Here is a 12914-nt window from a genome sequence, read left to right as displayed (position 1 = left end):
TTAGAAGAGCAAAATCATGGGGGTGCAAAATTTGATATTTGAACCAAAAGTTGAATTAACACCAAGCCAACAAATCTTCCCATATCACTGTGAATGTAGGAGAATTTTTCCATTTTCCTTTAAAACTGCACATTTCAAGAGAAACATTTGATTTAAGGCTTTTTTTTAGTGAAGTAACTGACAACTGACAGATAATGAAGAATAAGACTGATAAGTTAGTGATCAATACAGCATATTTTTTCTTTCTATGTAAAAAATATGAATATGTAACACATAACATTAATCTAGTCCACAAGCTAAATAAAATAAGTACTACACACTCTCACTTAAAATTATTATTTATCATACCCCAGTGATTGAGTACGACTTGAAACCCCAGCTAGAATTTTCTTCATTCTTTGCTGACAAAAGGCCTGCTACTCCTGTCCCAATGGCACATATGAGCTCTGAAACAAAACAGTCACTCAAGTATATATTCATCACTAACGGGACTCCAATATTAGTACAGAAATGCAATCATACTTTTCTCTTTTATGAAGTGCATAAGAATCTGTCCCAGATCTGCATTAGTGGCGAGGTCTGTGACTGCTCCTGGAGCATGTGGTATCAACAGGCACATGTATCTGTTAGCTGAAATCAACACAAAGTATAAGAACAACATTATGAACTATAGTTTCCACATTAATTGTAGCCAATTTAATTTATTAAGAAAGCAGTAACAATCCTCTACCTTCACCTCACAGTACTGTTTATTTAAATAGTGAACTAATGACTCTCAAGAAATAAAACAATTATAGTAAAATGTGACAATGTAAAATTCTCCACACAGTGTTATGTACATACATCTCATAAGTTTCATGCCACTACACTTCACAGTTGCTACCAGCTACTATAAAATATAATGTAGTGAGAGCTCCTACAAACCATGCCCAGGGAAACTTCTGCAGGAACCGAATGAATGATTTTCACCCTCTCACTGTCCAGTTTTCAGAAATTCATGAGTGTCAATCCTAATTCTGCTTCTGCTACCAATCACCCCTTTAACTCGCAACAGACATTGCTTGTAGTCTTTTCTCTATTACCCTCTCCCCCTCCCTCGACATCCATCTTTTTTATTGTTTTATTAGGTGATCTCTCTCCTAATGCATAAAAAAAGGAAAACTGTAATTTAACACCCTGTCAATGACTACGTTATTAGACATAAAGCACAAGCTAGGATTAGAAAAGGAAAGAAAGGAAACTGGCCATGTCCTTTCAATGGAGCCATCTCAGCATCTGCCCTAAACAATTTAGGGAAATCATGGAAACCCTAAATCTAGATGGCTGGACGCAGATTTGAATCACAATCCTCCTCAACGTCTGTCGTGTGTTTTACCCTGCTCTGTTCCTTCTACTGTCTTCAATTAGTTTTTATCTGGGAGATTCTCCTTCACTGACTTTACAAGACATCAAATATCACCATTTTCAGTGCATTATTCAACTTCTATTTCTAGCCGCTGCTTAGAGACATCCCTTTCATAAATGGCACTCTTTAAGTTCCAAGCAACAGAGTAATTCCTGTGACACTGCGTACATTTAGTGGCACCAAAAAATTTACTCTTTAATAATAAATATCTTTGGAATAAAATTATATCTACATAGTTACCATTCCTGTGTAGCAGTGTTGTCTAAAACCAGTGGTATAACCATTGGTGAAAGTCACATGAATTATGAATAAGCAGTGAACTTAAGACAGTACAGCAAGAATGGCTGATATTAAATTATCCTTTGAACAGTGTAAAACTATTCAGGATTAATAATTGTAATACACAAAAAAGAGATACAATGAGAATGCCACAATCAGTTAGGGATCTCGCAACTAATACACCAAGAAACAGTCAGTGTTGTTCATGATATGCACAAGTGGAGAACCAGATGACCAAATGCCAATGGTAAGGTGTAGCCACACTTTACATGAACATCATAAAAAGCTTTGAACTGATGTACATGAAAAGGCAGGGTAAGCTGGCCCAGAGCACAGTGTTTTCAGAGGGTTGTCAGCTGATAATGTGCAATATTTTACATAAAACATGTCCGGTCACTGGCCTCCACAGAGATTAAGTCCATGCCAATTGCAAGTTGTGCCACTCTGATTAATACTCTAAGCAAGGTTATCTGCAGGATCTGGCAACACTTATGCTGCGGCACTTCCTGGAGGAAGTCTGTCTTCCAATTCGAGTGAGTTGTTTCAGTTATCGCCATTGTCTAACAGTAAAATGCATGATGTCCAAAATGTGAGGTCTCATGCTCGAGACTTGTCCTTGGCTATATTTTTATAGTGGCTTTCGTCTGAATGCTGACATCATGAGTGAAACAATAGCAAAGCTACAATTTATTTCACTCTGACATACTGGTAATGATGATTTCATCCAACAACAGTAACCAACTGCTTACGTCTGAATGCCACACACGCCACAGTATATGGGGTCCACTTACTAGTTCCTGGCAGTAGCTGCAGCGGTGATGCTGTGTTCCCTCCCCCCTTTCAAAGGTACCTGATACGGCTAATTGCTTTGGGTGGTATAAAATGCTTGAATGTTGTTGAGTGGTGCTCCCACAAAAATGTCCACAATTTATGTTTCACAATCAACAGCAATGGAGGCACACAACTGGTTTTACAATGATGACTTTTCTATTACACTAATATAACACAAAACTATTTCTATGGTTTGTGATCCAGTTAAAATACCACACTACATTGTTTAATATTATTCTTAATGCTTTATATCTCACTTCTATTCCTTTTATAGGCAATTCTTTGTGCAATTATTTCATCAGGAATCCATGTATTTCTGTAAAGCCACAGTGAATACTTTGCAGCACATGATCTACAGCAAGGAGGCACACTGCACATTTTGAGGACCATGTATGGATTCATGGAAAACTTAACACTAACAGAAAGTGATTTCTGAGGTATTCAATTAGACTTAAACCCACAAAACTGTCCATATTCAATGCTACACTTATGGGAAGGAAACAGCTTACGGAGCCAAGAAAGTGAGCTGAATTACTGTGTAAAGATTTTCTTCAGTGCTTTAGTACCCACTGTGATTTGAACTTACATCACAGACCACAGTTGCATCATAACACACATGCAGGACCACTGATCTAATGAAAAGTTGCTGGCAGCAGTCCTCTCATATCACAAGATTCGTCACTGACCCTGATGACATACCAATAAACGTAAGAACAGAATACCTAGAGTCCAAAAATGAAATGATCGCTCTCAGTGTCTCATCTTACATGGAGATTATACACCATCAGCCATCAAGGTGGAAGGCAAATGTCAAGTGAATTTAGCAGGTCTACCCTATGGCAAATGCGGAAGTATATGCCCTCTCACAAGGTTGTCAGATGTTCGTGGTGATGTTGGCAATTCTTATCTGTGCTAGAAACAACTATGTAGTGAAATGCTTGACGTGTTCATCTTATACAGTTCTCAGAGGGGAGGCACACTTGCGTTTGGATTTATGCTGTCTTATTTCCTGGCACTTTCTAACATTGACTTTGATATTAGTTTCGCTCATGCAGGTTACAGCATGTGAGGTATTGAGGTATATTTTCCATCATGAATACAATTCCCCCAAAATACAAAGGAATAAAACGCTTACATTAATAATTTGCAATGGAAGCTTATTCCCATGGAATTAAAAGATATTCGAAAATCAACCTTTCTCACACATCATGAAACAGTAAGAAGCCTTGAAATAGACTGTCTGGGTCCACTCATATATATATATATATATATATATATATATATATATATATATATATATATATTAAAAACAAAGATTCCAAGACTTACCAAGCGGGAAAGCGCCGGCAGACAGGCACATGAACAAAACACACAAACACACACACAGAATTGCTAGCTTTCGCAACCGATGGTTGCTTCTTCAGGAAGGAGAGGGAAAGACGAATTGATGTGGGTTTTAAGGGAGAGGGTAAGGAGTCATTCCAATCCCGGGAGCAGAAAGACTTCCCTTAGGGGAAAAAAAGGACAGATGTACACTCGCGCGCGCACACACACACACACACACACACACACACACACACACACACACACATATCCATCCTTTGCAATTTAAGTTTTTTTTTACTTTTTTCTCTCGTTCATGTTTTATGGCTCCATTATTATTCTGCAGTAACAGGATTCAGTAATATCCTTTGTTAGAGTATTGGTTGTTACCAGTCAAAATTAAAAAAAAATTAACTGAGAACAAAAACAATGAAAAATTTCCGGAATTCAAAAAAATTCCCGTGTTTTTCCCGGTTTTCTCCCGGATGAAAAAATTCCCGGATCTACTGGTTGTCCCGGGTCGTAGACACCCTGTGAAACACATTTTGAAAACATTTTTTTGACTGCAGTTTTTGTTTTGTTGCAATGAGCTTCGATGACTTTTTGAGGTTAAAAATCAGAATCACCTGTACTAAATGTATTTATTTTTTGAAAAATGGTCAGGACATTGTTAACACGGATACCTAGAACTGCAAGAGCAGTCATTTTGACCGCTTTATTGATTATTGTACTAAAATGTTTTACAATGTGTCCTCCTTCCTCAGGTTGAGATTAAATCTGTAAACAATCAGCCTCAAAACAGCAATAATACCCACAATAATAAAACTCTTAAGTTACTTAAGTCCACTGTTTGTCTCCGAGTCTCCAGTCATATCGTCATTCATTAGCTCGTAGCAACATAGTAATCATGGCTCAAAGATTTCCATCACTTAACGATGCAGAATTGTTCACTCTCTTACATGATATTCCAGATGATAAGTCTGAAGGAGAATGTGACCTAGATGTAGAATACCTAAGAGAAGATCAGTATGAAGATTACTGTCAACTAAACAATCACTCTGGAAGCAGTGATTCAGATTATGCTGAAAACGTAGTTATTCAGCCAGGTTAGAAATAATTACGAAACGTGTTATTTACACGTCAAAATTCAACTTCCATATAAAATTCAGGATCTATATAATTACTCTGAGTGGACACTTGTAATTTGAAGTTTTCTATTGTTCTATTACAGCAGCAGAAAATGTATACATACAAGAAGATGTCAGAAGGGACAGATCAACACATGCCTCCCAGGACCATGTAATGTGTTGCTGGGTACTGATGGCATCATGAAATGGACTGTAGCAGAGTTTGGAAAGACCACATCTGGCAGATTCGCGAATCTCATCATGAGAGAAAATCCAGGACCTTCACCAGATTCAAAGCAGTATGATTCTGACGCGAGTGTAGTAAGTGCATGGCGTCTGTTTACTGATGAATCAATACTGAAAGACATAAAACACTGTACGGAAACGGAGGCAAACATGTTCTAGGAAATGAATTATGGGATGTAAGTTTGGAGAGCTGGAGGCTTTATTGCTTTATTGAATGCTTATTGTATTCTTGGAGCCAACAGTACTGAACTTGATAAACTGTGGTCTAAAAAGCGGGGCCCACTTATGTTCAGTGATACTATGGGGAGAAACTGCTTTCGAGAAATTCTAAGATTTTTGTGCTTCGACACTATAAACACAAGATCAAATGCTTGAAGATAGATAAATTTGCTTTAGTATCAAAAGTTTGGAACAAATTCATTGAAAATTGCCATTTGACCATGTTCCGGGTGAAAATCTGACTGCTCATGGATAGCTTTTTCCAAGCAAAACAAACCAGAAAAATTTGGCATAAAACTTTGGCTTCTTGTTAACATTGACTCAAAGTTTCTGTGCAATGGGTTCCCTTATTTAAGAAAAGACAGCCACAGATCGCGTGACCAGACTCTTCCGGAAAGTGTATAGTAATGGAGTTGATGGAGCCGTTTCAAAAGAAGGGGCGAAACATGACAACGGGCAATTTTTTTACAACAGGGAAACTGGGCAAGAAGTTGAGAACTAATGGTACTAGCATTGTTGGAATAATTAGACAATCAAGAAGGGAAATCTCTAATGCTGTGAAGGCAATGGAGGCTTATCTTTACAGCTCAAGTCTCTTCAAACATTCCACTGGCACTATTACTGTATACCAAGGCAAACGAAATAAGAATGTGCTTTGGTATAGCACTTTGCATTCAGAAGTTGAACATCAAACTGGTCCAAAAAAACTCTAGAAACAGTTTATTTCTACAACAATACAAAGTATGGTGCTGATGTGGTGGATCAAATTACAAGAAAATACACTGTTTGAGCTGGTATTTGTAGATGGCCAGTTCATGTATTTTATAATATTCTTGACTTGGTAAGCATCCGTTCATGGATCATTTTCAAGATGAAGATCACTCATCAAAATTATATCCTGAAGCTAGCAGAAGAGCTTTGTATAGGGCACATGGACTCAAAAAGTAATTTGAAGGAAATAGAAGCTGAATCTGGAAACTCTGTGTAAGGAAATAAAATGAGGAGACCATGTCAAATAAAGAAGTATAGGAATAACACAATTATATCTGCAATAAGTGCAAATGGCGAATGTGTGGTTCTTGTTCAAAGGACATAACTAAGGATGTGGTATGTAGTTCCTGCTGCTAAAGATATGCAATTCACATCAGTGAGTGCAAATAAACTGAAGAAAAAGACAGGCGGTGTTTTACAAATATTTTGTGGTATGTGGATTTGGCAAACAGATTTCGTGATTATAAGTGCACTACCTGAAATACTGCATAATTAATTTTATAATAATGAGTGCACATTAAATACATCAGCTTCTTTACTAAAAGATTTTGAAGTAAAAACCGTGTTTGTTAATTAGATAAAATGTTTCTAAAAACTCATTCTTTTTTGCAATAAATGGAAAAATATTAAATTTGAAAAAAATTATATAATTCATCTTATTGTAGTTTTATTAACGTAAAATACACATTTTAAATGATGATAATGAGAACGAAAATAATAATTTTCATATAGCGGTCAAAATTATTGCATCGGCAGTTCTTGGTATACAATATGTTTCGGCGGTTCTAGCATTAAATCTAATTGAATACCTTAAATATCAATTTCCATATGTGGTCCTCAAAATGTGCAACATGCCTGCGTTCCTATAGAACATGCACTGCAAAGTATGTACAGAGTTTATCACATACATTTAATGTAAGGAATCAAAGAACAACAGTAACACACTGTGCTCCACCATTACTCACTGCAGCTCGACAGAAGCAGATGAATTCCTGACAACATAATTGCATGAAGAATTGCCTCTAAAAGGAAAAAAGTGGCAAATAAATCATTAATAAAATTAAATGTAGTGAGGCATTTTAATTAAATTACAAATTATAAAAATAATGTTGTGCCATACTCATGTCTTGCATGCTAATGTAATAGGGAAGTTATCATACCAAAATGGATCATCTGCCTATGTTGGTATCGAGAGTGAAATGCTAATCACACGCTTTTCTGTGGAGCATCACTCAACACCAGTTAAGCATTTTATACTCTCCAAAGCAATGAGCGACAGCAGGCGCCTTTGACAAGGGGCAAAGCAGCGCAGCACTGCCGCAGCAACTGCTGGCAGTAGGTACCTAACCGATGGGTCCCAGACAGCACTTGCACATGTTGTGTTCAGAAGCGGACAGTCCACAAAGCAATCTGTCACAAAACTATCATTGGGTGCAACTGTTATTACTGTTGTGTCAGAAGATGAAACACATTGCAGCTGCATTACAATTTCATTCATAAAATTAAGCAGCTAATGGTCTCGACCACGGGACTTCACATTCAGTCATCATGTCTTTCACTGCTAGACCACAGACACAGTTGGAACAAAATCACTCGAAGTAGAGGCAAGACTTCCTCCAGGAAGTGCTGCAGCATACAGTGTTGCCAGATCATGCAGTTGGCTAGACTTAGAACATTTATCAGTGTGGCCAGGTTATTTGTCCCAAATCGCGAACAGCACATACTTCGGCTCTGAGGCAGCTTTCCGTCCAGATTTTATGTCAAAAGAGTGTACATTCCATGACTAATACCTGCTATGAAAAAAGGCAACAAGGATTGAAGGCTTCAGTACTGTGTTTGGTCTGAAGTCAAGGTTAGTGAGGACGAGGAGTTCACAGGGAAAGTAACCTGACCTCGTAAAGTTCTATTTGAACAGAACAGACTACATTGTTACCATGTCAGTATACATATTTACATGGAGGAGGAAGGAAATCTGCCAGGCATTAATGTTAAACATAACATGTCATTATTCTAAAAGGATCATCCTGGTTCATCAGAAGTACCTTAATACACATATACAACATCAATTTCCCTGCCGTTTAAGAGTTGTTGGTAGATGAGAGATTTTATCTAAAACTACAAAAATTATGTACTCTGTCATCACATTTACAACTACTGTTTACTCAGTAGTTCAGCAGGTTAGACTATACATTCACAGATGGCGATCGTATTGAGTATAGTGAGGCAAGAATGGTAATGAAATTTAATTGTTTTCCAAAGTTATTAATTATCAAACAATAAGTACATTTTACATTTTTAGGATCCTCTGTATTTTGAGTTTTTCCTCTCATATTCAACTTTTCTTCGGGTGAAAGAATTTCTTATTTGCAAACCCTCTACCCTCAAGGCTTCCCTCAACTTTCTCTTTTCACCGCCTTCTCCTCCTCCTCTTCCTCCACTACCACATACTCCAAATGTTCTTGTTTTATCCCGTGCACCATCTCCAACCTCTCGCCCATCCCAATCTCAAATTCTCTGCAACCTCCAACCCTCCCCTACCTCTCTCACCTCAGTCTCACATCCTGTTGCTCCCCCATCTCATACCACTTCTGTCCACTGGTCCATCTACATCTGCGGCTATGCAAATACCCTGCAAGCCACCATTAAGCACATCCAAGAGAGTACCTTGTACTACTGTTAGTCATTCCCTTTCCTGTCTATTTGCTTCCATGCGAGCATTAGTTTCTCTTATCTTGTCTTTGCAGTTCTTTTGCAAGATTAATGCTGGTCCAAGTAGGGCTGTTCAGCAGTCTGCTGCAAATGCCAGTTCTCTAAACCTTCTCAGCAGTGTTTCAGGAAAAACCCGTCCTCTTCCCTCCGTGGATTACCATTTGAGTTCACATAACACTTCTGTAGCACTTGCATATTGATAGAATCTGTCAGTAATGAATCTACTAGCATGCCATTGAATTGCTCCCATGGGGAGTCCAAACACTAGAGAAGTACTCAAGAACATGTCAAACAAGTGTAAACCAAAGTTGATCATTTGTCTTATTTACAACTGACCTTAAACGATCCATCCATTTCATACCACTTTGCAACTTTACACTTGGATGTCTGTTGTCACTTATCACACCAAACAGAAATTCCATACAAGCCATCCAGTATCATCTTATGATCACGTAGAGATGACACTATCCTGCACACTACATCATCATCATCATCAGCAGCAGCAGCAGCAGCAGCAGCAGCAGCAGCAGCAATGAGTCGCAGATTGCTGCTCACCCTATCTGTCACATCATTTTTATATATAGAGAATAAGAGCTTTCCTATCACATTTTCCTGGGCCACTCCTAATGATACCTTTGCCTGTAGCAAATACGCACCGCCCAGGACAACATACCAGATTCTTAAAGTTTTCGAGTCACTCACATATCTGAGAACCTATTCTGCACGCTCTTGGCCTTTTTCAGCAGTGTGCAATGTGGCATTATGTTAAGTATCTTCTGGTAATTTATTTTATGTATGCTCAGGCTTCTGTTAACATTCTGCAGTGTGGCACTGTGTCAAATGCTTTCTGTAAATCTAAGAATACAGAAACTGCCTGTTCACTTTCACCCATTGTTCACAGGATATCATGCAAGAAAAGGGCAAGCTGACTTTCACATGAGTGATGCTTTCTAAATCCTCATTGATTTGTCAATAAATAGTGTTCTTCTCTTATTGAAATATATTATATTTGAACTTACAATGTGATCATGAATTCTGCAGCAAACTAATGTTTAGGATACTGATGGAGTATTGTGGAGTCACTTCTTTACACAGAAGTCACTCACACTTTTTATCCAGTTGCTCAGGACTTTCCTGGGTGAGAGATTTGCAGTACATGCAATCAGAGTATGCGGTCCATGCTGAAGAATACAATCTGTAAAACCATTTGCTTTTCAATGCCAGGAATGCCTATTTCTATGTCCTCCAAACACAAGTTTGTGCAACAATCAAATGATGATACGGCTCTATGAGTCTCTGCCATGACTGGTCGTTTAAATGCAAAATTTAAACCTTCAGCCTTCCTTTTGCTGCTTTCTATTGTCACACTACAGTGTGTTAACTGTAAGACAGCAGAGTTGTGAGGGGATTGCAGGGTGAGGAGGAACCGAGCATTGGATGACTCCTCACCCTCTCCCTTAAAACCCACATCCTTTCGTCTTTCCCTCTTCTTCCCTCTTTCCTGAAGAAGCAACCGTTGGTTGCGAAAGCTTTAATTTTGTGTGTATGTTTGTGTGTCTATCGACCTGCCAGCACTTTTGTTTGGTAAGTCACATCATCTTTGTTTTTAGATATATTTTTCCCACATGGAATGTTTCCACGTGGGAAAAATATTCATGTGCCTGTCTGCCGGCGCTTTCCCGCTTGGTAAGTCTTGGAATCTTTGTTTTTAATATATTTTTCCCATGTGGAAGTTTCTTTCTATTTTATTTATATTTATATATATAGTCTACTAAGCACTCACAAACCATTCATCTGATTGCAATAAAACTTTGGTGAGTTGTTCTCTGAATGCGCAAAACGAGTAATGGACAATGTTTCAACAGTTAGGTTACTGTAGCATGCGTAGCGCAATTGATTGGGTAAAGGCTTCTCATGCAGCGAATCTGAGTGTGATTCCCACTACTCGCAATGTTTTTTTTTTTTTTATTTTATTTCATTCCCCGCAATGTTAAACTATTAATTATAAATTTAAATATCCTTAAACAGGTCATATAGTATAACGTAACTGTCAATCTCTGTATATAAAAATGAATGTATATATGTCTGCCCTCTGTGCGTTCCTAAACCATTCATCCAATTGCGATGAAATTTTGGTGATTTGTTCTCCGTACGCCCACGAAGGTTCCTAGCCAAAAAAAAAAAAATAAAAAATAAAAAAATAAAATAAAATAAATAAATAAGAGACACTCTTGAGGAGATATGACGTCATAAACAATGAGATGCCGCCACAGGAAAATACCCAGATTTATGCATTCACTATTTGAGAACGAGAGCACTTAGCGACTAGCAACAAACGTTACATACAGTTTCAAACCTTTACGAAAAATTTTCTCGCTCACACCCCCCACAAAATAATGTAAGGAAAAAAGGTTGTCGATTACTACATTTTCTCAGTACATACCATAAATCTGCCGCAGTAGACATGACTTTTTAATGTATTATTTAGTTACTATTAACTCTAATCGCAACATATTTCGCATACAGTATCCACATACATCAGTAAATGCGCCGGCAAATTTATGCCTCTTTACGACATATAATTCAGGAGATATGACGTGGTAAACATCGAGATGCCTGAAAAAGTGGCGCGTCAGGCATGACGTTTTGTTCTATTATTTCTTCACTACTAACACTATTCACAACTTGTTTTGCAAACGTGTTAAAAAAAGTATATAAAACCACGGGGGTTGTTGGCGCTCCCGAGATGGGCCAGCAACTGCCTCTTCACTCATTTTCATAATGTTTAGCACAACTGCACAATAAAAACACGCAGAACAGTAGAGTGCAAAACAATAACGAAGCAGACGACAATGGCTACCTTGTACAACACAGTCAGCTACGTAATGTTGGCATCAGTCAAAACTGCGTGCCTACCAAAGCCTACCGACATTTACCGACTTCTACCAATTCAGGACTACGGAGAGGTCTGCCATCTAAAAGTTTACACACTGTAGACTGGTCTCCTTCCATTTTCATTCTCAACTTCATTTCCCTTGTGTCTCCCATCCCCCTCTCCCCCCGCCCCGCCCTCCCTCCATCAATATGTGAATACTTATGCATTCACTTTTTAAATGAGAGAGAGAGAGAGACCGACCTTTGGAATTATTGATGTGGCATGTTACCTACAATGACATTTCTGTAAGCACACAGAATTTACTCCAGCCATTATTAAAAACTTAAAGGTTGTGACCTTTTATTCATAAGTTTACAGTAAGGTAAAAGAAGAAAAAATGGGGTAAAATGTTTATCTAAACATGATGGTCAAATGATCACATGAATATAATCTTGTAAGATAATCTAAACTTGTAAAAGAAAAAAATTTAGAGTTCAAATGTATCAACTGCAGTAAACAAAAGAAACTGTATTGCTGCACTGCAAAGCAATATACTGAGTTCTTACAGAAGGACAGAATTACACAAGCCAACGAAAAAGTTTTTTAAAAACTTTTTTACTTTGACAGCTGATCTTCATAAATTTTTATGAGCTGAATCCAAAACTAGCGTTAGTTGTGTTGTTTTTTACGACATAAGCATGGTTCGTATTTACAGTAAGCTACTTAAAACAATGATATGTGTCAATAGAGGTTTCACTTGTCAGCTGGAATTGCTTTGTATTTTCTTTATCTTTTTTCTTTGAAACTTCTTGTGTAGCTTTTTCTATCATGAGTCGCCTGCTGACCTTCTCAGTGAAGTGACCAACAGTAATCCCCCATCACGTTGGTTTTCCAGCGACCTCGGTAGGGTTTTTCCATCACTTTAATGTCCTGGTGGAAACGCTCTCCTTGTTCCTCACTAACATCTCCCATATCGCCCGGGAAGTAATCAAGTTGACTGTTCAAAAAGTGAACTTTCAGGCTCATTAAACATCCTAAATTTTAAACTTCTTTAAAACTGTAGCTATAACAGAAACATATTCTGGGTCTTTTTCATGCCCCAAGAACCTTGTAACAGCTTGCTTGAATG

The 12914-nt window shown here is 37.9% G+C and overlaps 1 protein-coding gene across 1 annotated transcript in view; it reads right to left on the bottom strand.

The window, feature by feature from the left end:
* Positions 1 to 12914, bottom strand: part of LOC126271793 (glutamine amidotransferase-like class 1 domain-containing protein 1) — a 70181-nt gene that overhangs the window by 17968 nt on the left and 39299 nt on the right. Inside the window, exons 4-5 of the mRNA XM_049974179.1 lie at positions 523 to 630; positions 349 to 446 (exon numbers count right to left, since the gene is read on the bottom strand). Coding sequence (XP_049830136.1) covers positions 349 to 446; positions 523 to 630 — 206 coding nt within the window. The remainder of the gene's footprint in view (positions 1 to 348; positions 447 to 522; positions 631 to 12914) is intronic.

The sequence above is a fragment of the Schistocerca gregaria genome, chromosome 1 (assembly GCF_023897955.1).
Source record: "Schistocerca gregaria isolate iqSchGreg1 chromosome 1, iqSchGreg1.2, whole genome shotgun sequence".
NCBI lineage: Eukaryota > Metazoa > Arthropoda > Insecta > Orthoptera > Acrididae > Schistocerca > Schistocerca gregaria.
The sequence above is the reverse complement of the archived record's forward strand: the minus strand, read 5'-3'. Positions and strand labels throughout refer to the sequence as shown.